The sequence below is a fragment of the Plectropomus leopardus genome, chromosome 20, assembly GCF_026936395.1.
Source record: "Plectropomus leopardus strain MGB_pleo_1.0 chromosome 20, ASM2693639v1, whole genome shotgun sequence".
Lineage (NCBI taxonomy): Eukaryota > Metazoa > Chordata > Actinopteri > Perciformes > Serranidae > Plectropomus > Plectropomus leopardus.
This window is the reverse complement of record NC_142195.1, coordinates 12,277,965-12,304,084: the sequence shown is the minus strand read 5'-3', so window position 1 is coordinate 12,304,084 and position 26,120 is coordinate 12,277,965. Positions and strand designations below refer to the sequence as shown.

At 38.4% G+C, this 26,120-nt stretch overlaps 1 protein-coding gene across 2 annotated transcripts in view; it reads right to left on the bottom strand.

Moving 5' to 3' along the window:
* The window catches only part of brinp1 (BMP/retinoic acid inducible neural specific 1), a 188,124-nt gene that overhangs the window by 98,916 nt on the left and 63,088 nt on the right, over positions 1-26,120 (bottom strand). For both annotated transcript variants that reach the window (XM_042509557.2, XM_042509556.2), the window contains one exon: positions 15,003-15,270. In XM_042509557.2, coding sequence (XP_042365491.1) covers positions 15,003-15,220 — 218 coding nt within the window. In that variant the 5' untranslated portion in view covers positions 15,221-15,270. The remainder of the gene's footprint in view (positions 1-15,002; positions 15,271-26,120) is intronic.

Sequence of the window (26,120 nt, the reverse complement as noted above, 5' to 3'; positions counted from 1 at the left end):
ATATTCTTTGCAAGATATTCGTCATTGGAAAGCAACTCTCTCTTTCTCTCTCTCTCTCTCTCTCAAAAAAAGAGTTCGAGATATAATAAATGCTTAACATCACACATTTAATCAAAAGCAATGTGATACATTTATTTTGATCACAGCTCCAAATCAAGCAAGCTAGTGGACTTTGAGTTGAGATTGTTTTGTCGACAGTTGTTTCAAAGGTCAAGAATGAACTGTCAAACTCAACGTGCAATATTAGATGAGAAGTTGACAAGTTCTGTGATTTCTTTTTTTTTTTTTTAATGGGGAAAAAATGTTTGATAACTTGTTTGATCAAATGAATTAATTATTTAAGAAAAGCTGATAATGTTTCACAGAATAAAGATGACCATCACTAATGTCCTCTCTGGCCTTCTATAGATGCTTTTACCCTCTAATTAGTAATTACATGCTACAAGTGTTGCAGTGGACACAAGCATGAACAAGACTGCGGTAATCTATAATATCATCACTGCTTCACTGCCTCCAGTCTGAAAATGAGATACATGTCATTACTTGTTAAACCCACTTATCAGGCCTCTGCTGTGTGAACCCCCTCGAGATCAGAACATCCTCTGGCTGGTTATCTCTGTGCCCTCTTTCTGAAATTTCCTTTATACACACTCTACACATTTCACTAAAAGAAGAATGATGCAATAAATCATTTTTTTTCAACCACCATAGAATTGGCTTATTGTTTGTGAGGAGCTGTAAAGATGTGAAACAATGCATTTGTAGCGACCACACGTGCTACAGCCCACCTACAGATTTCTGTCTTTAAATTTCTGGTAAACAGCCAGCGCGTTGAGGCAGATGTCAAATAAAAGCGTCACTGAAATCCATTTTGAACAAGTAACCTCTCTGAATTCCAACAGTACAGCCCTGCTCTACACTATATTTCTCGCACAGCGAGGATAACATGCCCAACATTTTCAGTGTTTTGCTGGAAGTGAACTGACTCAGATGTTCTGCGGGAGGCTGAAAGTAAACCTCTTTGTGTTTGTGTAGGTCACAAAAACCACCAAAGCTGTGCACAGACTACAGGACAGAGAAGTGCGAGAGTAAAGACGCCTCTGCTGAGGCGTTCAGCAGAGGCGCTGCTGACTCTGGGACTGAACGTGTTCAGAGTGGATTTATTTTCAGACCTTTAAAGAATATTTAGGAATTTGTAAATGTCATATGTCAAATGTGTAAATTCTGTAAATGTTTTGTAAATCACATTTGTGATTGCATTTTTGTCTCTGGTTTTATTAATGTGAGTCATTAGACCTTTATGTAAATTCTATTCTTCATGCAGGTGTATAGTATGGACATTATAACATGACTCTATGTGTGTTTACATGGACCCTTGTATTCCCCTTATAATTAGAAAAATAATCCAATCAGAATAAAAATGCCCCATGAAACTACATCAACTAGAATACCAGCTTGATCCAGCTGAAATGTTTAATTAGGGTAAAATAAACTTTTCCTAATCTGTTTAAGAGGAAGTTATTAGCACCTAAAATGATGGAAAGGCTGGTTGAAATAAATCTATTCTTTCTGTGCACGTTTTTTCCCACGTTAGAGCAATATTGAGTGACACATGGCGAGTCTCCCTCTGCTGATTCTGACAGAGAATCATTCATGAATAAAAAAAAACAAACTTCATCACTCTGCTTGTGCTACCTTTTTTTGGTAATTGCTCTGATTTATAAATGCATTCTTTGCCACCTTAGAATTATGAGGTTTTTCCTACGTTATGAGCTGTTGGTAACAATATGAACCTATTTGTTATCTAAAGTCCAAAAATGCATATAACTTTAAAAAAAACCTCACATAATGTTGATAAGTTGCCATAGAATAAGAATATATTAATAACTTATTTTAGACAAAAATGTCAGGTAGAACCTTATAATTCTGAGGTGAAGTTTAGCCTAATGTAACATTGTTGCTACAGGTTGAATTATGTGGACATATGGTTAAATGGTGCGTTTGGGACAGATGTTTAGATAACATCAGTAAATCGAAGCATGTATCAATAGTCTGCAGAGTACATGTGTGACTTATAGTATCGCAAAATAACCTGGATGACATTTCCTGACTATATTGTACTGACAGGTGGAAACATTTTTCCTCCTTCTGCATTTTATGTACTGAATTAATGGAATTTTCTCAAACAACCTGGAAAAAAAAATCTGTTGTATTTCCTGCAGATTAGATACTTTACAGTGTCAGAAACAACTGCGCACATGCCAAAAAATTATGTTCTGATTAAAGTCTTAGGGGCATGTGGAAGCACATCCTTTCAGATCACCTAATTTGGCATTCATGTAAACAGCTGAGTTGGAATCTTTAATCAGAATGCTTTCAATCAGAATGAAGAAATATTGTCATGTAACTGCAGCTATTGGTTACACTCATGCCAATGACGTTTGATGCTGTATCTTCTTCCACCACCCCGAAACTTGGCATTTCGCATTGCTGACTTAAGTAAGATTTGAGTATCTGTGTTTATTAAGAGGGATTAGCTCTCCCAGCAGAATCTTGAGAGCTCCCTCAAACAACAGAGACATTTGTGCCAAATCTTACTGTAAAACAATTTGCTATAAACTGCTATAAGTATCTCTGACTGAAACAGAATTCTTCATAATTACTGTATATTACTTATTATGATTAATTTCTCATTATATGTGATTGTTTCCCATATTTTTAGCTTGAATACTGCTGTTTATACCTGTTTTTTTGTTCTACAACCTCTACAGCTCACCTATGTGTGGGTGTTTTCAGAAGTTTAGGAACCTCAGCTCCACCTAACAATAACTCCTTAACTTGAAACGACGTCCAATCAGCCAAAATGAAAATAACCTGTATGGGTTGTCAACATTTTTTAAAGATAAAATATGATCTAAAGAATAGAGGGAGTCCTTGGGCTTTGCTTTTGTGAATCAAAAGTCAACAACTGGTCTTCTTTCTTTATGAATTAATTTCATTATTTTTTTAAAACGCTTAAATAACCCTTAAAGGTGTCTGGAAACAGACCAAAAAGAGTGATGTCTATTCAGGTTTTCAAAAGGTAAATGGATTTTTAATTATCATTATATGCACCTTTCTGATAATTTTGCCTAAAAAATGCATGCCTCTCTTTAGTGGAATATTTAGTATAATTTAGCCACTTCAATCACCACATCACAAGCATGGTAATATGAGACACGGCTGCTTCAGCACCATCTCTTCAGAGCTTGCTGCACTTGGTGATGTTATATTGCCAGTCTCAAGGGAAAGTGGCACAGGCGTCCCACGCAGTGAATTAGTCAGTGCTTAACCCTGACAGTTTCTTCTAGCCTCCTGTTTCTCCTCTAATTACCATCGCTTCCTTGCCAGTAATTAAGTTGTCCCACAGCGGGGGCTTTTTACCACTAGGTAGGAGAAAGAAAGTGGCATGGAGTCCCTCCCCTGATCAGCCCCTGATTGTTCTCCCAAACTTATAGTGCTGAGAAATACAGGTCAGCACCCAGTATCGGCTCTGCTTTGGTGATTATAATCGCAGTGTAGCTTCAGGTTAACATAGTGTTTTGTGCACGTGTTTGTTTCAATGTTTGAAAAGGGCAAGATGCACAGAGAGCATTTAAATTTCATACGTGAAGGGAATTCATCTTCTCTCACAATTGTTGCTACAGTAAGAAAATTTGATTGGTCATCAGGTGCCATAATCATGTTTGCAACAGCAAGAAATAGTCACGCACAATTGATCTCACGTGTACTTTTTTTTTGTTTTTCAAAGAAAATAAATCACACAGGTGCACAACAGTGAAAAGCTGTGCCGTGGGGATTGGCTGAGCATAACGCTCAAAATCCAAGCGTTGGAAGTGGTAACTGCTTCAGTCAGCACATGGGAACTCACGACTGCTGCCAGAGTGTGATGTGACAGCCAACATTCTCTTTGGTGACAGCATCTTCATGAGTCATACGAGCTAAATGGACGCGATCACCTCGTAACAGTGTCACTTAGAAACTGCTTGGAATATATACACTTCACAGCAAACGTGTCCTGTGCTGCGCTCAGGTACTGGTGGAAAGACCAAATTGGATGGCTAAAAAGCATTACATACATGAGAATCATTTCTGTTAATCTTTTGGAACCTGAGCAATTTGGCTTGCTTTCTTTCAAAATGACCCCAAACATTAGCAAGATATTAGAAAAAGTACAGGAAAATTACCTGAATATTAGTAAAAAAAAAAAAAAAAGAAAGAAAAAAAAGAAAAAAGAAACCAACAACAAGGAAATTACCTGGGAAAATTACAATAATTTTGTAACATCACTTTAAATATGTATAAATATGTAAATATTATGAATATAGTAACCATAGTTTAAAAAAAATGTTTTTTTTTCTAAATCTACCAATTTATTGTAGTTCGTGGAAAAGTTTACACAATCAAACCAGTTTGGTCAGGGCTCAAAAGTTTAAATACTGACGAAAGACATCTGAATGCAGCAAAAAAAATGGGATGTTGATCCAGGTTACAATGGATTAACTATAAACAATGAACTTACTTTCACTTACACTTTCACTTGCAAAATTATTACTTTTATTCTCTGGAAAAAATACTATTGCTTGTATTTACATTAGAGTGCATTTTTTCGGCAATTAAGTGAATTGGTATTGTAGAATGGCAGAAGACATAAATAGTATTGAGCTATATTTGCTTATATGACAAGTGGAATTGATAATAATCTAGCAGTATTGTTGTCATCACCTCTCTTGTTATTCCTCATTTACCCTGACTCCATCACAATGTGTGTTCTTCTGTGACTGTCTCTGTCACCCGATCAGTGCTGAGAAAAAATAATGAATGAATGAGTACGTAATAAATAAATAAAATGATGTGTCACCCACTGAGCTTTGGTAGATAGGTGCATGAATGAATAAAAACAGTGAAATTGTATGCAGTTTTCTTGTGGTGCACTTTTATTGTCTAAGTTCTGGATGTTAATGAAACATTTTGACAGGTGATAAATATGTGATATTCTAGGCAAAGCTCTGATGAGATGCAGAAAAGGTTTTAATAATACATGGCCTTTGTCGTTTTTTTTGTTTGCGAGAGAGAGATGTACACTTGAGTACGTGGTATTTGTAAGTCATTCGATGCCTCTGTGAGGCGGCTCCTCCTCACCTTGACTATGACCTCACTGCCCGTGTACCTGTCTGCTCCCCCATTCCTTGTTTTGATACTGAACTCACTGGACCCCTCTTACATGTCTCCAGCACTTATATACATTTTCGTTATTACACACTTTTAGCACCTTCCTGTCTCACTGCCTAATGGCATCTCAGACCCCACCGTGTCTCTGTCCTCTTTCTACAGTCTGTTTCATCGCGCCTGACTTCCTGACTGCCTCTCTCCTCTCTTCCTTTGGCTACAGCCTGCTGAATTAAACATTGCTGCAGCCTCTCTCAGCAAATCTGCCGACTACATCAAATCCACCTTCCCTCGCTCTATCCAATTACAGATGGCTCATCCAAACTAATTCAAGACCTGAGTCGGACAAATGTTACACCTTGTTTCTGTTTAAAACAAATGGGGGCCAGATCAGCGCTGACAGACACATCCACAAAGAACAGAATCAATGCGATTTTTGTCGTTGCTAGTTGTTAACAGGATACACCAAGGCGACATTTGGTGCTATGCTAATAGCAAAGTGAAGAGAAAAAAAAAATAGGATAGAAAATTTTGGAATGAAAGTTAAAGTGAGTGTCGAGATGCGGGGCTATCCATTTGAAAAACCATTTAAATCAGAGACTGAATAAAAGAAGTTGTTTCCACATGCAAATTAGAGCTGGAGATTATTCATTCAAGGTTTAGTGCTGATCAAGTAGTTGTCTGTGGGCTGATTATAGTTAGGAATAATTAATATCATGAAATTAATGTTCAGTTAGAGATATGAATAATATGTCTGCATTAAATACAGCCACCTCACGCCTGTCAAGCCTGTTACCAATAGCGGTGGGAATCAGTGGGTAACTCATGATCGGATCACAATATTGCCATTCTGTGATAACAGATGTATTGCAAGACAGTTAATTTATGATACATCATGATACCTTTGACTAAAGAAGAAAAACTACCCTCAAAAGGAAAATAGCAGTAATTATGTTATTCACTGCATTAAGGTGTCTCTATTTCCACAATTAAAAGCATATATTCCACTTATGTATGAAGCTGTGCAAGCAGCTGTATAGTCAACAACACGGTCCTGCAAGAATTTTACAATAATAAATGAATAAGTGAATACAAGAATGGTTGAGTAAAAAAAGATATATGTGTGTTTCCTCACATCTATGATGGGTTTAGACATTGACGCTATAGTCAAGGCTATTCTAATTTTTTTTTTCTGGATATCTGAAGCTGTGGTTTTAAGAATAACAAACATAAAGAAAATTTTGAGAAAAGAAACTATAATGAAAGCAGGTATAAAGTCAGTATGATCAAAAAATCAAATCACTAAAAAACTTTTGAATAATCACCTTTATCTTTGCACCTCTTGTCTGCACTTTTGCTATTTTTAATAGTGATTTTTTATTTTTTTTTTAAAGTACGTCATTTAGTAATTCATTTTCCGTTTTTATCTCTTTTCTCTTTCCCTTTTATTGTAAATCTGTATGTCCTTTATTATGTTTTATATTTTATTGCTCTGTAAAGCACTTTTAATTGCCCTGCTGTATGAAATGTGCTATATAAATAAAGCTGCCTTGCTTTGCCACTGTCTATTTTTGCTGAAAACCATGCATGTCTCAAATCTGCGAGACTCACTCTCTAGATGTGCCACAGCTGATTAGCAGCTCAGATGCACCTGAACAGTGCTGAACGCCGACATTGTGGCTGCTCTATTTGTTAACAAGGGCACCCATATAAAAAGGTGAGCTGCTGGGACATTTGGTGCCAGAGGTGTGGACTTGAGTTGCATGACTTGGACTCGAGTCAGATGTGAGTCACAAATTTGATGACTTTAGACTCGACTTCAGAAAATAAAAAAAGGATTGCATCTATACTTGGACTTCAACACCAATGACTCATGACATCGCTTGGATCTGAGTCTTTTGACTTGAAAAGACTTCGTACCTTCCACAAAGTCATGCTTTCATTGAAGAGTGCATTGCAACTTGTTTAGGACTCTAAACTCAAAGTTTAAGACTTGAGACTTGACTTGGGATTTGCCTGTTTTGACTTGGGTCTTGGATGAAAAGACTTGAGACTTGAAAATCCATAACTTGATCCTACCCCTGGTTGGTGGAATTTTAAAGACAAAGCAAGGTTAGGTATTGAGCCCTACTTTTAATCTTCATGCTAGGCTAAGTTTCGGTAAGCTAAGCTAAGCTAAGGTGCCACTGGCAGTAACTTTATATACTACAGAAAGGTGAGGTGCCCCAAAAATAATTAGCAATTTCTATTAATTTCCACCTAGCAACATAGTCTGAAATATATCTTCAACCACACAGAGCAAACACTCCTTTTTAAAATGACCAAATAGGCAAAACAATGATGTCAAAAGGAATCAAGAGATTTGTCTCATTATCGTCACTAAAATTCATCCTTAATTAGCTCAGAAAAGACACAATACTTATTATTTAAGCTTATTATTGAAGCTTTATGAAACTAAAATTGAGTGACATATCAAAACTCAAGATGGCCATGTTTTCGGACCATGTAGTGTACTAATTTTGCTTTTGTCATTTTAAGCATAGATCCGCAGGAGCTTGCTATGACGGTTCCCAAGAGGCTTTTCATCTTGACATTTTAGCTAGCTAGCTATTAGCTTCAGAAAACAGAGGAGTGTTTATTTTTGTGTTGGGAAATCAGTTGAAGCAACATAAGTAATATAAAAAGCAGCTTTTAATGCTGCATCATCCTAATGGACCAAAAACACATAAAGTGAGACAGAAATACAAGCCAGCAGAGATAAACTATATTACAGAAGCGAGGCAGGCGATTAAAGAGAAATATCAACATGAAAATCATAGTTATTACTTTTTGTTCTCTGAGCAGAGCAATAATCATTTTGGTAACATATGTATATGCAAGCAATCTCCAAAGGTTTTAATAAGTCTATAATTTAGTATGGTGATAACAGATATTATACTTTGCTTTGCAATTATCTTAAACAGTGTAGTAAAACTTACAAAGGCTCATATCATACTTACAGAGCAAAAAAAAAAACCCAAAAAACAAAGGCCTGCTTTTGTTATTACTGTGAACCACATGTTAGTTTTCATTTCATTTCCAAGTATTATTTTTCAACAGGTCATTAGAGGGTTTGTTCAAAAGCTTGGATAGATTTTGAGGTCTTCATAAACCCTGGTCCTATGACAAGAGCACCTCTATCAAGCCTCTCTATTCATTCACTTCAGCGTGTCTTTTCAAAGTGTGATCAATCAGAGCTGTTCATTTTCATAAATATTTTTATTCTAAATAACAACCCCCATCTCGCTTCTTTGATTACAGTGCAATGCTGATTTGAGGCCTTTAAAATGCATTAATGGCTACCAGATTTGCATTTATATTGGTTTTTCACTCAGGCACACAAGAACCTGAGATAGAGCTCTGCGAACAAAGACCAAAGAGAGAACACGCATTATCTGAAACACATTCGACCCCATAATAGAGTACAAGCAACAGAATGAGAGATGCTAGTGTGAGCAAAACAGACCATCGAGTTTCACCACTAACTGAAGCACACATTGATACACATTATTCAGCCTCAGGTCTGATACAGGAGCAGTATGCAGCCAGCAGTGAAAGTGGCTTTCTTGTGACTGATGAATACCGTATAGAAAATGTGCACTTGTGCAGACAATAACACGAAGGGGAAAAACAGAAGGACCTCACTTTGAAGATTTGCAGTAAGCAGTGGCATTGGTGACGATTACTAAAAGAAAATGCTCTACGATCATTTCTTTAAATGACAGAAGTCTCACCCCACTGATGAGTCCTTAAACATGGAAATTAGTTAGCATTTCAGCACCTCTGGTTCACTCGTCTCAAAGTCAATAGGATGTTTAGATGCCTGAAATAAGGTCTGTGGTTAACGCAGCTTAAGAGACTTTAGTGTTTTGCTCTACAACATAAAATATGTCAGTAAATACCGAACTCGGGAACTTTGAAGCTATACTGTGTCTTAAAAACGGCGGTTACTAAAAAGTGGCTTAATGAGACCAGAGAACATCATCACGCCTAACACAGCTTAACAAGCCGAACACAGCTTTACAGCCTTGTAGTAGGTAGGCTTTTTCTTTGTGATCTGTGATCAGGCCTACCACAACCGCGGCGTCAGCAAACATGATGATGATGTTGGAGTTGAAAGTGGCTTCAAAGTCGTGTGTGTATGGAGTACAGCAGGGGGCTCAAAACGTATTCCTGGGGTACTCCAGCAATAAGGACAAGAGTGGAAGAGGTGTGTCAACCTACTCCCACCACCTGAGGTCTACCCATCATCAAGTCAAGTCCAGAGACTGTATCAAATATTTGACATAGCTACCACGACGTTTGTGGACTACCGTTTTGAAGCCTTGAGATGGTATTTATAGCACTGTCATATTGTTGTTGTTTTTTTTTTATTTTTATTGTTTGGAGCCATAAGTGACCATATCTGGACACATATGTGGAGCTCTGTAGGAGCAAGAGGTGGATCTGACCCATAGACTGTGGTGACACCTCATAGACAGCCTGTCATTTAAGCAACTCTGCACTTAAATATTAGTAGTAACTTGTAACGAGTGGGTCATATAAATATTCATCCCCTCAACAGTTGTCATGAATGCTGAAATTAGCCTGAAAGACCAAAACAGTTTTTTTGCACCAGGGTGTAAACATGTTGATTTCTGCAGTTAACTTGGTGGTCTATGGGGATTATTTCTGTTTGATGAACTGCAGTTTTTGGCATTTCTGCGTTGGCTTAATTTCTCAGCCTCGGAGGTTCCTGCTTGGTGTATTCCCAGGTCCTTATGTTTTGATGGGCTTGGAGGGAATTATGGTGTTAAATGTTAAACTGCAGTTAATGAACATCGATCTGAACTCGCTCCAGACTGTCATGTAGTGCTGACTGTGGAGCAGCATCATGCATCATAGTTTGTTTACATATTTTGACCTAAGTAAGATGGCTGCATGGTCGCTCTTCCTGAACGTGGGCAGCATTTCCACTCTTAAGCTGTTTTTGAAAGGTGTGTACCAGTGATCCAAAATCCTTATTCTCTTTTTAGCGCAGTCAGTATGTTGATAGAAGTTTGGCATAATAATCTTAAGGTTAGCGTAACTGAAGTCTCCAGCAACACTCAGCGCAGCACCAGGATTACTAGTCTATGAGTAGTTCAAGTCTTTCAAATATCTGACAGGGAAACCTCTGTACTCGTCTGTGGTGGGATTGGACCACTGTGAAAATGACTCATGCAAATTCCGTCTGGTGGTAAATGCGATGTGCATTTGATTAACAGTAACTCCAGGTTAGCAGTAACAGGTGAGCATTTTAATAGGCTTGGGCGGTATCACGGTATTATGGTACACCAGGGTAGTTAGAAATCCAGAAGATATGCTATACAATACCATCATAAATAATGGCGCTCCTCCTCCTAATAAACTCATTGTATGTAGTGCACAACGCACACCACTAGAGGACAGTCTCAGGTGTCACCTGGTGGAACAGGCAGTCAAGCTGAAAACCACCGCAACACCTAGTGGTGGAGGGATAACTTACAGGACTGTAAACAGCTACCAGCTAGCAATAGCAGAGGGAGACTGCGGGGAGAAAACGGCATGTTTATTAAAACTAACTTGGTGAATTAACGATTTATTTTCACCAAACTGGAGCTGGTGATTGTTGGAACAGTGGACTTACTAACTAGATTACTAGCAAGAGTAACCAAAAAGGTTTTGGTGAGTTTTATTATGTTTCTGTCCAGTTTAAATAAAGTTGTTGTATAAGTAGTTAACTCCGTGGTGAAATTTTGAAAAGGTATGATGGTATGAAATAATAAATACTGCTCAAGCCTACATTTTAATATTTCCACCATCACCCTAGTAATATTCACCATAAAGCACACACCTCCTCCTTTTTATGCCAAAGTCTTAGGTTTTGTCAGATCAGAATATGGACAAAGAGTCAAAAAGTTGAATGTGGTTGAATGGTGATCTCTAATATTTCAGTATTTAGCTTGTATTTAGCTAGTTTTGGTGAAACAGAGACCAAGACAGTTCCTGATAATTCACTGGCAACTGATGCAGGCAAAGAGGTTTTCCAGTTTAGTATCCAACGCCTGTACATCGGCTAACATGAAAGATTCATGTGGCTTGGATCACAGCTGGTGTTTAATTCCCCCCCGTTTACTTTGGTGTTTCTTCCTTGAGATGGATTGAGTTGGATGCAGAGAGGGTCTTGCTTATCGATGTTATCGGAATTGTAGCTGGTGTTTAGCTCCTTCACCTTTTCCTTGATGTTTACTCCAATCTTTGCATTTGAACTAACAAGGTAGCATAGAAGGCAGGAGGAGGGTTTACAAAGTGGTGAACTGACCGTTCCCTATCCTAAAGAGTGACTCATGGTTATATGTTAGAACTAATATTTGTGCAATAAAATAAACGCAAGATCATAAATTTGAATAAATTTAGCTGAGCGAACAGAGAAGTGCCTGGATAGATTCATGGCTTCTAATTGGTGCCTTGTGGTGTGTCTTTCCCCTTCAAGCGACTGTGACCTTTGCAGAGCACCAGATAAGAGGCTGGCACTTCCTAAATCTGTGTTTATCCTTCAAATTAGGCACAATGCCCATGTTATTAAAGATGGGGCAGATTTGTTTGTTGCTGATCAGGTTGGCATTGTCCACGCAGCGTGCCTCCGGGGTAATCTCTCTTGATAAGAGAACCCGAAAGGAATGGATGCTTTGTCTCTCTGCAAATCTGATTCAACCACTTTCCACCACTAAATCGTCGAGGCAGAGAAAGTCCCCGGGGAAATTTACAAAGCGATTCAGTTCTCATTGCTGGTTAGAGTAGAGCACGGCTGGGCAATCATGTGCCGAGGAGGACCGAGGGTATGTATGATTTCATTCCAACCAAACACTACACCAGCTGATGTCACCGATTTCCTCCCCCTCGCTGGTTGACGATGTACTTATCATTGGAATTAACTGGTGGTCCAGGTTGGGATGAAAATCCTTGGAAAATGCTTGAACCTTAGGGGGAATGCTTTACACCCTTCCCTCACATACTGCATCATATGATTATTTTCTAAATATGTATTTCATGCTCAAAAGTATCCAGAAAATACATGCAAAAGAAAAGGGAATCTATCAAACTTTTTCTGACAGTGCTGCAGATGTCTGACAGATGTGAATTTGAATTGTTGATTGTTGTCATCTATTTTTTTCACATCAAATTCTTCCCACTCCTAATGCAAGATTTAATTGTCTTGCCATGAGGAAAGGGACATCTAGCACTGATGGATAAATTTGACGCCACTAATGGTTTGTTAAGAGGGAGAAACAACAGGAGCCACCTGGGCCCGGCAACGTTCCCAGCAGCCCCCAACATGCAAACACACACTCTCTGTTTTAATAAATCACTGCAGCATCACAGACAGCACTCGGCGGCTGTACGGCGTCTGCGGAAAGCGGCTTCAGAAGTTTTGCCTCTGAGATTCATGTCTCTATGCAACATGCCGCTCTGTCAAGTTACACATTATGCAAATGCATTGTTTACTGTTCATGTGACAATATCAAGGCACGAAAGCCAGTGGGGACCGGGGGCTGTGGCAAGTTACCAAGAGAGACGGAGCAGCGAGACAGAGAACAAACTCTGTGAAAGAACTGCCAAAGGAATGTAGCAAATGACTCTCTTACTCTTTCTCAGTCTTTCTATATTTCTGAGTTAGCAGACAAGGGATTAGGGATGCAAGGAAATCAAAGCACATCTTTCTGAGAAAGAGGGTTTCTATCCATCTAATTCTTCTACCTCTTTTTTGTATATGACAAATGAGGTGTGTAATGCAGAGCAAAATATAAGCTAGTAAAATAAACCATGTTGTAATTATTAATTGCCAATCTGTATGATTAGGTAACTAGTGCAGAGAAAAAGATACAAGTTGAGTACTGGTAGAAAACAGTGTTCTTTAAGATAGCTCTGTCCCTAACCCTAGTCCTAGTAAAGTTTGGGGCTAGGGTAAGGATAAAAAAAAATTAAGAACTAATAGATTATTAAATTTTTATTATGTTTTTTAATATGTGTAAAATTCATAATTAGGGAAAAAGATGAATCATATTTCTTCAATTCCATTTTTCCCTTGTCCATGACATTGGTTCCCTGTGCTGTACATGTTAGATCTGACTTAAGGTTTTACGTTTAAGTAATAAAATATCACAAGGAATAGCACCACCTTAATTTTCACCTCCAATCACTCCTCATATAACCGTATAACCGTATAACCGCTCAATCACTTCAAAAATGCTGCTCTTCTGACTATTCCACAAATAAATAAAGCAAAAAAAAAAAAAAACAGCTACAGCAAAAAACAACAGCAACTTTTTTTTGCCAAGCACCTTTTCTCTGGAATCATCTTCCTATCTAAAATTTGAGGACTAGCTCAGTTAACTCATTAAAATTAAACTCAGATCATGTCCATTTGCAGCCTTCAATGTCATTGCGTTTGCTAAGTAGCACATAAAATTATAGCTATCAAGCTTATATTTAGTTTTATGTGCATATGATTGAGTATGTTATATATTTTTGTGAACAGGTTTATGTGTACAGTAGTTTTTGTGTGGATATTTTACAGTGTTGAATTTTACCTCACCTTCAATTCTTTTTTTAAACATTTCAAATATTTTGTTTTGGTTTTTTTTATGTATTTTATCTTATATTTTCCTAATGTTGTTTTTTTTTTTTTTTTTTTTTAAATATTATATGTACAGCCCTATACTTTGTGATATCAGGCAATGTGTAACTGAATGTGACCTAACACATCATGGGCACTAAACCCTTTAGGTTTATTGTCATTGAATCATTTCTATATGTTTTTTATGTGTTGTACTTTGTGCCAAAACTATTTGGTGAATCAAAAGCCAGTTAAGATAGGCAGAGGTGTCTAATTTTGTAGTGCAAAAGTCATTACATGACTAATTTTGACTTTTTTGATGCAATGCTATTACGCTGGGTCTGGAGAGTACATAATTCATAACATTCAGTATGTGTTACAAACTGGGGCATGTAGTTTCAATGACATTTTAGTTCCAGACAGGAACACATTTGAACTGAATTATGGGAAATGTAGGATCCAGTAATTTATGATTTTGACCCACAACTATGAGTCTGGATACTTCAATCTCTGTTTTCCTGATTTTTGCAATTATTTTTTAATTGCAAGCCTCCAAACTTTATGGAAGTTTTACAGATTATTGCTGGAGAGCCCCTTTAAGTGTTAAATTTGTACAAATATGAAACCATTATATTATTTTCACCAATTAGGCAATGCTTCTCATTCAAGTACACTGCAACTGCCAATATTATATGCCAATACAGCAGTGAATGCAACATGCAACAAAAATGCCCATAACTGCAAAGTGACTAATATAACTAAGAAAAAAAATGGTCTGAAATGCCTTAATTAGAAACAAAATCTTTGTTTCATGTTTGTTTTTTTTCTTTTAAAGAGACAAATAATCTATGATATGATTATTATTTTTCATATTGCGTGTCACTCAGTTTTAGGGAATCAAGTTGCTCCAAAAATAACTGAATGATAGAAAAGGTAAGCAAACGTCCTAACAGAGCACTTCATTAGCAGTGCTGAGAGCAATCGCACGTCAGTATGAAAGATGCAGACTTAATCGGTTAAAAATGTACACAGTACAGCCAGCTTTTTGCAACTAAAACCTCAAAATAGAAAACCATTAAAGAGACAGATTCTTAAAAAGCCAGCGTGGCATCAGTACACAGGCTGAAAGTGAACTCACCTATAAATTTTATATCTGGTCGTAAATCCTTGGCGGAATCTTTCCACAAAGGACAGATAACTCCGAGAGTGGTGGAAAGGTCCACGGTCAGAGATGAGCCAGTCATATTGCTTGGTGACATGTTGTTCAGTGGCCAACGGGTCCTGGCGGGAAGACTGAACTGTTATATGGTCCCATATAAACAGGAAGCAGATGACCTCAATAAACCTCCAGTTCATGCTTTTTTTTAAGCCGCTCTCTGTTCATTCTCGCTCCATTGTGTGGAGACCTGATGGGAGAAAAGAGAAGAGGAAAGGGGGGAGGAGGGAGACACAGGAAAAAAAGGAGCTGTTATATGACAAAGTCTATTTTAGCAGTACAAGAAGATGTCATGGAGTTAGGTTAATTGTGTTGTACTGAACAAATAAGATAGTGCCCTTGTCATTGTCACTTTACTGTGACATGACGCGTATTTATTTTCTGCTCTTTTTCGGATTCTTTACCCTGGAGTTTTTCAGAAAGCCACACAGATTGTGCCTCCCTATACAAGGACTGTTACCCTTTTGCAGATGAGCATGAAGAACATCCTCAGCTGTATGGCTGTCTTCTTTTTTAACATCTAATTGGTGTCATGATAAGTTCTGACAAGGTTAGAAGGCTGCTTTACGATATGTTATGACACCCAGCCACTAATGTGGAAGAACACCATCTCCCTTTACCCAGTGGTGTCAATTACTGCTGGTGGAAACTTTCAACTATTGACTCGCGACTTCATGAATTGTTAAAACTAATGTGATACAAAATATTGCCCCTTTCATCAATACAAAATAAGAGCTCGATTTGGTTCCGCTAAAGCTTCTTGGGAGGTTAATACAAGTGTTTTACTGCTCTGAGCTTTACAAAATGGCAGCGTCATTCTTAATGTGACCCTGCGTTCTATAAATATTTTAGAGACAATGCATTTTTTAAAAACTGGACACACAAATCAGCAAAGTAGCAGGAACAGGTCATCTAAAAACAGATTATAACAAGACTAGATTAATGGTGTCTCTGTATTTAAAAAACTCTGGAGGCAGCAGATACCTAACGATGCCTGGATTGAGATATTTACAAAAAATGTAACCCATGCTAAGACGAAAGTATGACTTATTTTCTGACAGTGCAGTACAGAATAATCTCCCGTTTGTTTCCAGTTGCAATCATTTTAAAATAAAAAGCCACAGTTTCATTACGCGGCAAAAAAAAGCACATTTAACACCACCACATCCTGCCTAATTAAAAAAAAAAAAAAAACTGAAAAAAAATCTTAAGAACAGTTAACCATTTCAAACGGAACATTAAAAATGATGCATTTCCTCATTTTGCATCGACTGTGAACATTATTATCCACTTGGAAGTGAAATTATGTCTCTTAGTTGCTGATAAGGAAACGATTTCCATCAGTAATTGCATTTAAGAACTTTGGCCCCTGGCCGTGGAGCACCCAACAGTGTGCTATCAACTGCTACCGTATGCAAAAAAATCCTCCCCCTTTCATGGTTTATTAGACAATAACACATCATAAAAGAGCAGGGAAAATTTAATGGACCTAATCTTTTCCTGTTAAATAGATGATGAACTACTTGATTGCAAAAGTTAAAGAATTCACAGTAGCATACTTAAAGGGAGTTTTTGGGGAGGGGGGCGTGTGTGTGTGTGTGTGTGTGTGTGTGTCATATCACGGTTAAAATTAGTGTGTCAGTTTCTTATGACGCCTTAAATTAATTATGTATTTTATTATTTAAACACTGCTTCACCTACTTTCAAAAGGACCCAGAACAATCTGGGATAATTTGAATATATGTACTTGTGTAACAAATTATAATTATACTACCATATTTGAAGTATAATCAGTTCTTAAAACTGACTGTAATGAAATCGCAACTATCAACGGAGAATAATGCATTTCAGCTATAATTGCATGTTTGACAGAAGGAACACAAGCCTTCTTTTTCACCCTATCAACCAGATACTCAGTTGCAATGACAAAATATGACAGTGCACTGAACAGGCCTGGTTTAGGCTAATTACGTAACACTAGCAGGAGCTTGGCTGTCAAAATGAAACAATACATAATCTTATCGAGAGGGACGATACAGAGCAGGGGACTGATAATAATATGCCTTTGTGCAAAGATGGGGTGTGACTGTGAATATTCATACGAATAAAAAAACATGTATTAGAAAAAGTGTCAGCGAGTAAATATGTAAAAGTTACTTAAACTGATTTCAATCAATCGCTTCACTTATTGCCAAGAGAGTTCACCATTGTCGGCATGTTACAATGAGTTCCTAAAAGGTTGAATGGAGAATTCTTTGTTCTCGTTGACTGTTTATAAATACAAAAGAATTATATGAGGGAACAATTTCTTACCCGCTGCACCAGTGAGGCTGGTACTGTTTTCACCTTGTGAATCTGTATGTGTGTGTGTGTGTGTGTGTGTGTGTGTGTGTGTGTGTGTTTGTGTGTGTGTCTTCTTGGCAAAATGTGGTCCTTGAGACAGCTGTTGTAGTGGGAACTACCATGAAAGCAGTTCTGAGTATTTTACCAGGTATTTATATGACTGTCAGTATGTCTCACTGTGGGGTTTGATACCAAACTACTTATTTTTAAGGGTACCGACCAAATAACGTGCATCTGGATAAGAATACTAGATCTGGAAAAGAGGCGTAAGAGCTGCAAAGCACCTGGAAGCCTAGAAACTGACTGTGGAGCCTCCAGTTTTCACCTTCAGATAATAGTCACAAGCTCCATGAAGCCTGGAAGCCAGCCACAGAGCTCCAGTACACAAACCGTCTTTGGATAGATTTTGACACTGCAATATTTTCACAACTGTGCAAGTCAGTGCAGTCACAAAAATTTACAAGTATATAGTTGAGATCACAATGAAAGGCGACTTTGAAGAAAGGCATGGTCTGAGCAAGGGGACCAAAAGTAAAGGGGTAGGAAGTTGATCTTGTATTTTCATCAATCATGACCACATTTCTCATTTAATTTAAATATAATAATAAGGACTGGCTCTTTAACAGCACACGCTAGGTAATATTACGCCCTACCAATAACATTGACAAAAGCAAATAGATAATTCAGTTGGACCAGGCTATATTAATGTCTTGCATTAAATATGGAAAGGAATGTAAAAATGTGTTAAAGGTAGTGCCACAAAACAGTTTGGGACAAATTTTCAAGAGGCAGGAAGGAAATACATTTGGCATGAAGACGATTCTTTCTGGGTTTTTTTTTTTTTTTTGGTCTGACATTTTAAGTAAGTGTTGAAATGTGATAGACCATTGCCATCATCAATTTGGAAACCAAAGCTGATTTGGGGATGACTAAACCATTTTAAATTGGTGCAAGAATGGGGAGTGTGTTTTATTTTGTATTGAGCTTGCCCCAAACAAATAAGGTCACAATATAGACACACATTTTTTCTTTACATGCCCTTGAAAATCTCTTATTTATGACATTCTTTGCTGAGCCCCAGCTCTGATCTTTACTGTAACAAGACATAACGAACCTTTACCATGAAGTAAGTTATGATCAGTTCTTGATTACCCCACCGCCATGAAAATGACTTCTGCAGATGACCAAGAGGCTCGGTCATTTCCACCACCTGAGGTGTCACTGCTGTCTGGATCTTTGAAACCTCCCGCTGTGAGTGCATTTACATTCACAAGCCCACATGATGAGAATAAATTCTCAGTGCTTTTTTATATTTGATTAATGTAAGCCTTTATTCTATGTGTGCTAAGATCTGCCTGTCATGTACTGCCATAAAACGACATTGATCTCATGCCAGATTTTCGGCTTGTTTGCTTTGTTGGTTTTGCTTGTGAACATTATCACACCTTAAACCAAGAGTTATCGAAAGATAAAAGAGACTCTGGCAAAACAAACAGCACCAAGTAATAAAGAGGAATGCAAGGCAAATATGAGCAATCGTGGCCACTGAGATCTCATGATGACATGCATGTTGACATATTTCGCTATGCGAAAAAATTCTCAGTGTTAAAAGGTCCTATTTGTCTTGATAATGAGAAGAGGTATTATGAAAAAGGAAAGGAAGAGCAAAACATAAGTGTAGTTATGATTTGTTTTGTCATTAGGAAACGTAACTTTACGAAGAAAAGCTGGTGGATTGAGCAAAATTAATATAATGCATGCCTATATTACAATCTGAAGTCACCATGTTACTACACTCATGCTGGTGGAAAAACACTGTCCACATGGGGTGAGGTGATGGACTTTTGGTATTTTGGGAATTTGGAGCCATGTTGTGCAGTGCACCAGCTGCACAGCTGAAAATGGGCTGGTATTTGGAATCATATACGGTCTAATTCTTCCCTTCGAAATATGCATACTTCACACAACGCTGCTCTTTTAAAGACGGCAACCTTTACCACACAAGAAAAAAAAATTATCTCTGGAATAAACTCATGTTCACATGCAAGAAATGCTGACTCACAGGAGTAAATTTGCAGGACTGTAAACAAGCCACTGAGGGCGGATGATGTTCAATTAGCTTGGGAGGAGATAACACATTTGGTTAATAATTGGTGCCCAGGTCCTACGAGAACTGTTGCCTGATGTAGGGAACAGTTCAATGCCATCACAAGGAGAGCCAAATAATTTGGCAGGGAACCGCAGGGACAGTTTAACAACTGGACGGGGGCCATCCACTATAACCAGTCCCTCACTGGTACTGAGGACGTGACTGTGTCTGCAAAACCAGCTCGAATGTAGAAGTTTAGGAGTACATCTATGGATTCACAGTATCAGCCATCTTTCATGTGACGAACTGCATACTCTCAAACATTTTAAAGGTCAAGTCATAGTCACAAAAGCATCCTAGATTTGATCAGACGGTCTTAAATTTTTACTGACGTTGGACAAATGTACATGTAATCCACAAATGATGAGAGAAATGATGATACTTAACATGTACTTCATAAAAAAAACGTCGTTTTCTGGTCATTTTAAGAACAATACACCTAATCCCTCTGCTACGCATGAAGAGCTACAGGAGCCAGCGTCACACCTACATCAAGGTCAGAACAGGTTAGAGAAAGACGAGTAGTGCAGCTTTAGAAGGATGACGGCGCCCTGCTCCTCCCTGATCTACACCCAGGTAGATTTATATGCTCAAAAAGGGAATAGCTTCCTTGAGAGAGATACTTCAACTGAAATTAAACTGTTTTTTGGTCTTCTACAGCATATATGGTTTTAGCTCTCCCCTTAGTTTTGTTTGGTTGTAGATAGTTACCCCAGATTTGTAAAAACTCTGATGATCCAAGTGATCATTTTAACCCAAACCATCATCCATGTACCATAATCCCAACCGTAACCAAAGACTTTTTGTGCCTTAACCGAACCAGACAACTAACCACAGTTTGTCACACCATAAACAGCAAGACGAGAATATTGTGAAGCGTCTCGAGAGTTTCACAAATTTAGGTCTACCCATCTAGCCACAACCCCTAGTTATGCTTTAATTCCAGAGACTATTTGGTATGAAAATTTATTTGATGGTGAAGGTATGACATGCCCTGCTTTCCCTCCCATTGGCTTGTACTCATTGCTTCATTGGTTGGGTTGATAAGGCGAGACAGAGTAAGCCAAAGTAGGGCGGTTTATGCCTTCATCATTCTAGGAAAATAAAACTTGCATATGGTATCGCGCTACATAGATAAAGACTTTATTTTGATGCAGCCAGTCAAATCTTGGGGCCCTGACACAAGCTGACAGTCAGCTATTAGTTAATGTTAAGCAATTAGTAAGTGTCTGTTGCCTTAGCTTTTTTTGCGTTGTGTCCTGCACTGTCGGCACTTGTCTGTTTTTACCTGATTCAGAACGCTGAATTTGTGTCAGAGACAACAGAACCCGTCCGACAGTTAAATTTGCTCGGACTGGCTGTAAAGCTCAGTGCATGAGAAGAAAAAATGGAGGTGAAGGAAGCAAACAAACCACAAAGTCAAGAGGCTGTCACATTGAGACGAACCTGTTATATTAGGTCTGATTATTTTTCTTAGCCATTTAGCTCTACTTCAGATCAGCTTGTAATTGTTTGCATCATTATTTGCTTGTTCAAAGTAAATATATTCTGTTCTTTAAACATCAGGATGTGTTGCTAATGTGCTAAAAGTCTGCCTTTGTCGCCACTAAGTTTGTTGATGTTGGTTTGGTGTGTCTTGGCTTTTACATAAAGAAGTAATTGTTCTTTCAAAGGCACAGCAGACACCACATTCAGCCAGACAGCAGCCTGCTACACAACAGAAGAGCCAGACTCAGAGCAACAATCACATTAGCTTTTGTGCGAAGTCTACATCTTATCAAATTCACAAACATAAACACACGTCTTGTCTTTAGTTTGTCGAATGAGCGACCAAACAAACATTCACTGGGAAAAAGTCCAGCGCTCAAGTCAGTTCACAGGTTAGATAGCTAATTAGCTGCTCAGCTGCCGCACATTAAACAGCATGTAAACATACCTGTAAATGTCACTTTGGTGTGGTCAGATGCTGCTGTGGTCCTTTCTCTTCAACACTACTAACAACACACCGTCTGCCCATGACATGTAGGCTACAGGGTGATTTTGTTTACTTTGTCTCCCGTTCCCTGAGGTGTAACACCGGCACTGTGGCACTCTGCCAGCTGCTGTCAATCAAACACAGACACCTGATGAAAAGGAGCATTTCTGATTTTTCCCCAGGGACCCTTTTCTTCCCTCTGACAAAAAAAAAATCTATTAATAGTACTTTTTAAAAAACAAGTTGACATATTTTTGAGTCATAGCCATCCCTCTAATTCCACCATCATTTATAAGGTTTACCCTTTTAAAACTGAGCAAATTGGCTTGATTTCTTTCAAAACCTTGGTAAGAGAGAGACATGCTGCTTATTACAAGAAAAGAAGCCTAAAAAGAAGAAAAAAACAAACAAACAAACAAGCCACACACTTGAAAATGAACTTAAGAAAAAAACCTTTTTTTTCTTCTTTTTTTCTTTAACGTGCGGCCAGTTAAATACATAATTACAAGAATTATCAATAGTTTTCCATACATTTTCCCCTTCTTTTTTGATTATATCTAATAATCTCCAAAGTTTATTTTCAGATCATTTCCTGTCACCTTTTACCCATTATGTTAAAAATTTGTGGGACATTTCTCGTCAAGTTGCTCGTCACGTTTCTGAAAGAAATGAAATCGGATTTCAGAGGTTTAAATGCTGATGAAAGGCATCTGTAGGTGGCACAAGAAAACTGATATGGATCCAGATGTTAAAGGTTAAAAAAACTGGATTCATTATAAAACACTGTCGTCCTTATCAAAAGCAGATGCAAAAATTAAATGTATTGACAACTGCACTCAAATATTAAAGGGCCTAAATTTGCAGCGGTGGTAAAAAAAAAAATCCATTAAAATGCATTAGTGCCAACAAATGACACTATTTCATATTTCAAGAGTGCTTGTTTGATTACTCAACAAAAAATAATGCACCAAATGTTGTGCAGTCCACTCCACTGCACTCCATCAACCACATGGCCAAATATAATTTTTCAAACTCTCTCCATCCTGAAGTGTCCTGTTGCTGCATGAAATCACAACTCGCACTGATCCCAAATCTCACATTCTTTCCACAAATGTGTTTGTTGGATACGTCAGAAATATTCTTTATCTCGTGTTATTTGCAGATTACTGTTATTTGCCAAGTGGATTAGCGAAACAGAGAGAGGAAGAGACAGAGAGTGGATCACGTTTACCCTTGAATAAGCAGGGTAAAAAGGGGAGGATGTCTGCTTCAGGAAATCACAAGACGGGGACAAGGGGAGGCTTGTTTCCTCCATCCTCTTTTTAAACAGCCTTATTCATGCCGCAACTCCTCCTCCATTCTGGTTCATTCAAGGGAATTCAATCTCAATTCTGGTCCCGTCACTAGCTTTGCCAATCAATCCCCCTCTCCCCTGTGTGGGGCCCTAAGTGTCCCTCTTTATTCTATAAAGTTCATAAGAATGGGGAGGCTTGTTCTCCTTATTTGTATGCCTAATCCCAGTGAGGCAAGAGATCAGGGTAGAATGAAGCCTTTTGCAGGGAGACAGGTAGACCCAAGGGAATTAGAGCAGATATAATGTATTTCTGTCTATCCATTGCTCGTGCATGACACCTGGCCACCAAGATGTAATATTTATTTCATACATTATTTGTAGGTGGAACAGTATGGATACAAGCGAATGGAGCGCTCTGAACTGTTATCAGCATGACTGCCTCAGAGTGAATTAATTCCCAGTGATACAGGTATAATGCGCGTAGTGAAGCAAAACCTTTGACGTAAGGTTATGGATGGCTGGCAGCCTAAAAATGAATTTTTATACTCCTCTGGGTTATTTTAACTTAGTCATATTAATATGACCTCAATGGGACTAAAGGGTTATGTGATGCAAGGGAATAACAGAATGAGGAAAGCGCGAGCAGAGTTGCATCTAAATATGCCAAACCAGTGTCATGTGGAGACTGAGAATTATTATTGCACAGCTCACAGCCGTGTCTGGAAAGGCGCAGTAATGGTCTGCCAGTTGCAATTGCTAGGAAGCATCAGAGGAATGGGAAGGCCGGCCGTGGCTAACTTCATTTGTACTGGATTCTTTTTCTCCCCCCCCTCCGAATCTTTTGCCTCGGCGCTGTCGTTTCTTTATAAAAAGGACTGCAGTGGCACCCTGACCTTCAGAAAACATGGCTGAGCAAGCAACACGCTGTTTGATAATTAAATTCTCTGGTTGGTCAGCAACCAATCAGCTCAGCTCAGGGGATCAATGGCTGATTTTAAAGAGCAAACTAATTCACTAATGGTCAGAGTTATTCCAATTTACCTGGCTGCTGAATTATTGTGTCCAAATCTATTCAGGGAGGGGAAGGATCAATGCGAGCCGGGGAGAGAGGAGCAGCAGAGGGGAGCAGGTTGCATCTGTCATGTGAAGCAGTGCAAGGAGTGTGCTGCAAGGTTTTATGTGATAGCTGCCCAGTTGAACAGCAGTGATGCGGGGGTGGTTTATGAGAGAGGTTTTAAACAGGGACCGTCTCTGTCATAAAGCAAACTAATTAATGAGGTCTCAGACTGAGCAGGAGAGCACACAATGTGGATGGTAAAGGTATAAGTATTTTTTGGGGGCGCGCAATTCGATTGAATTGAGCACATCGGCTAACCGAAAGGGCAATTTAAATTTAGCATGAAATAAAATTCATTGGCTCCATGAGGGATTCTGCAGCAGGGGAAATAAAAACATTTTGACACTTGAATTTATTTATTTATTTTTTTTCCCCAAGCAGATTTCTCTCTTCAATCTGTTATTTTAATACACAGGCCTCACCTTTTTATTACGGTTATGAATGGGACAGCTGAACTGATAATCAGCGGCATATGTTTCTGAAACACATAATGTGAAAGAGAGCATAACAGCAGCGATTTGCTCCTATTCATGTCATTCCAAGAGAAGGTGGTTTGCACTGATAGGGAGAAATGGAAGGATTCTACGTCTTCAGCCTGCGTCGGAGTCTTTTACCAAAGAGAATGAGATGCTAGCTAGAACAGGCAAGCCATTTGTCACCACATCCACCAATGCTGCTGTATGCTACTGTGGCTGCGTTACAGATGAAGATTGATCATTTGTCAACTTGCAAATTGGCTTTCAAGTGCTTTCTCTAATTACTCTGTGGTTTTATTGATGAGAAACCACTGACTGCTTTCCTTCGATTTACCTCGCCGGGCACAGTCTTTGTTTTGAATATGTTGTCTCTCACCTTCCCCTCCAAAGGCATTAGAGGGGCAAATAAAAATGCTCGTGATCTCGCATGCTACCTCTTGTTCTGACGTTCCGCTGAAACAATGTGAGATTAAAGGCAAAAAATGCCAGAGCGAATTTCATTCCCTTAGCTGGTCACACTCAAAATGCACCCAGAGGAGCCCCTGACATGAATAAGGGCCTGAATAGGAGTTGCTGGGAGGATGTAAATGACACTGTTCGCACTGCAGTTCTTCCTTGCTCATGCATGTAAATGTCAAGTTATGTTATCCACTGTATGGTTTTCAGTGAATAGACTCAAAAGGTTTTTTTTAAGGGAAGGGATGAACAAGAAGAAAAAGAGCATCTCAGAGGGAGTCTAAATGTGTTTATCTCCAAGAGAGCGCATGTAAGATAAGTATATTATAAATACACCCAAGGTGCTGCTTTTCTCTAAAGTGTTGGTATGCGTGCTCACATTTGTTTTTCTTTGTCATTTGCAACAATCTATGCATTCAGCAAAAAAAAAAAAGTGACTTGAACGAAGCTCACCTCAGGCGCCCATTAACCCTTTAACGTGCTGCTCAACCATCCAATAGAGCACATTTTGAGCCATTTAATGAAAAATGTGCTGTACTAAGCTAAACCAGATTGAGCTATATCTCTGCCATTCAGTTCAGGTATGTTGTGCTAAAAACCTACCTAAATCCACTAGATGTTACTGTGTCTTTAAACAGTTTGCCTCCCACTGTACGTTAGTAACAAGAAAAAGTCACTCCAGACATGAGAGCAGTGTGTGGTGGGGTTTTCAAAGATAAGCATATTTTTTCAACATTATAGTTTCAGAGGTCTCACTGAACAGATTTATGTAACTTTATTCCAAAAAAATTAATATGAGTCAAATAACTTTTTTAGACATGCTCAACCACTGTTTGGTAGAGGCCTATATTTCAAAATAAGGGGGTCTGTAAAAAAAACCCACAAAAAACCCAACATTGATTTTCGTTATTATATGTCCAAGGACATAAAAAATGCAAAGAAAAAAATTCCATTCCTTTTTTTTTTCTAATGGAGGACATTAAAATCTTAATATAATATCTTAATATATCTTTTTTTAAACTGTAATTACCAGCAGAATATAACAGCAGACCCTCCTTCCTCTCCTCTCACTTCTGTGACTGATCTGTCATAATTGCTTGTCTCTGTAACATTTTATTCACATCTCACTATCAGTGCCACGGGGCAGGGTGTGATGAAGTGTTGTTGCGAGGCAACTGCGAGCCTGCAATTGGATTGCAGCGCTGCATTTTATTTTGCAGACATATGTGA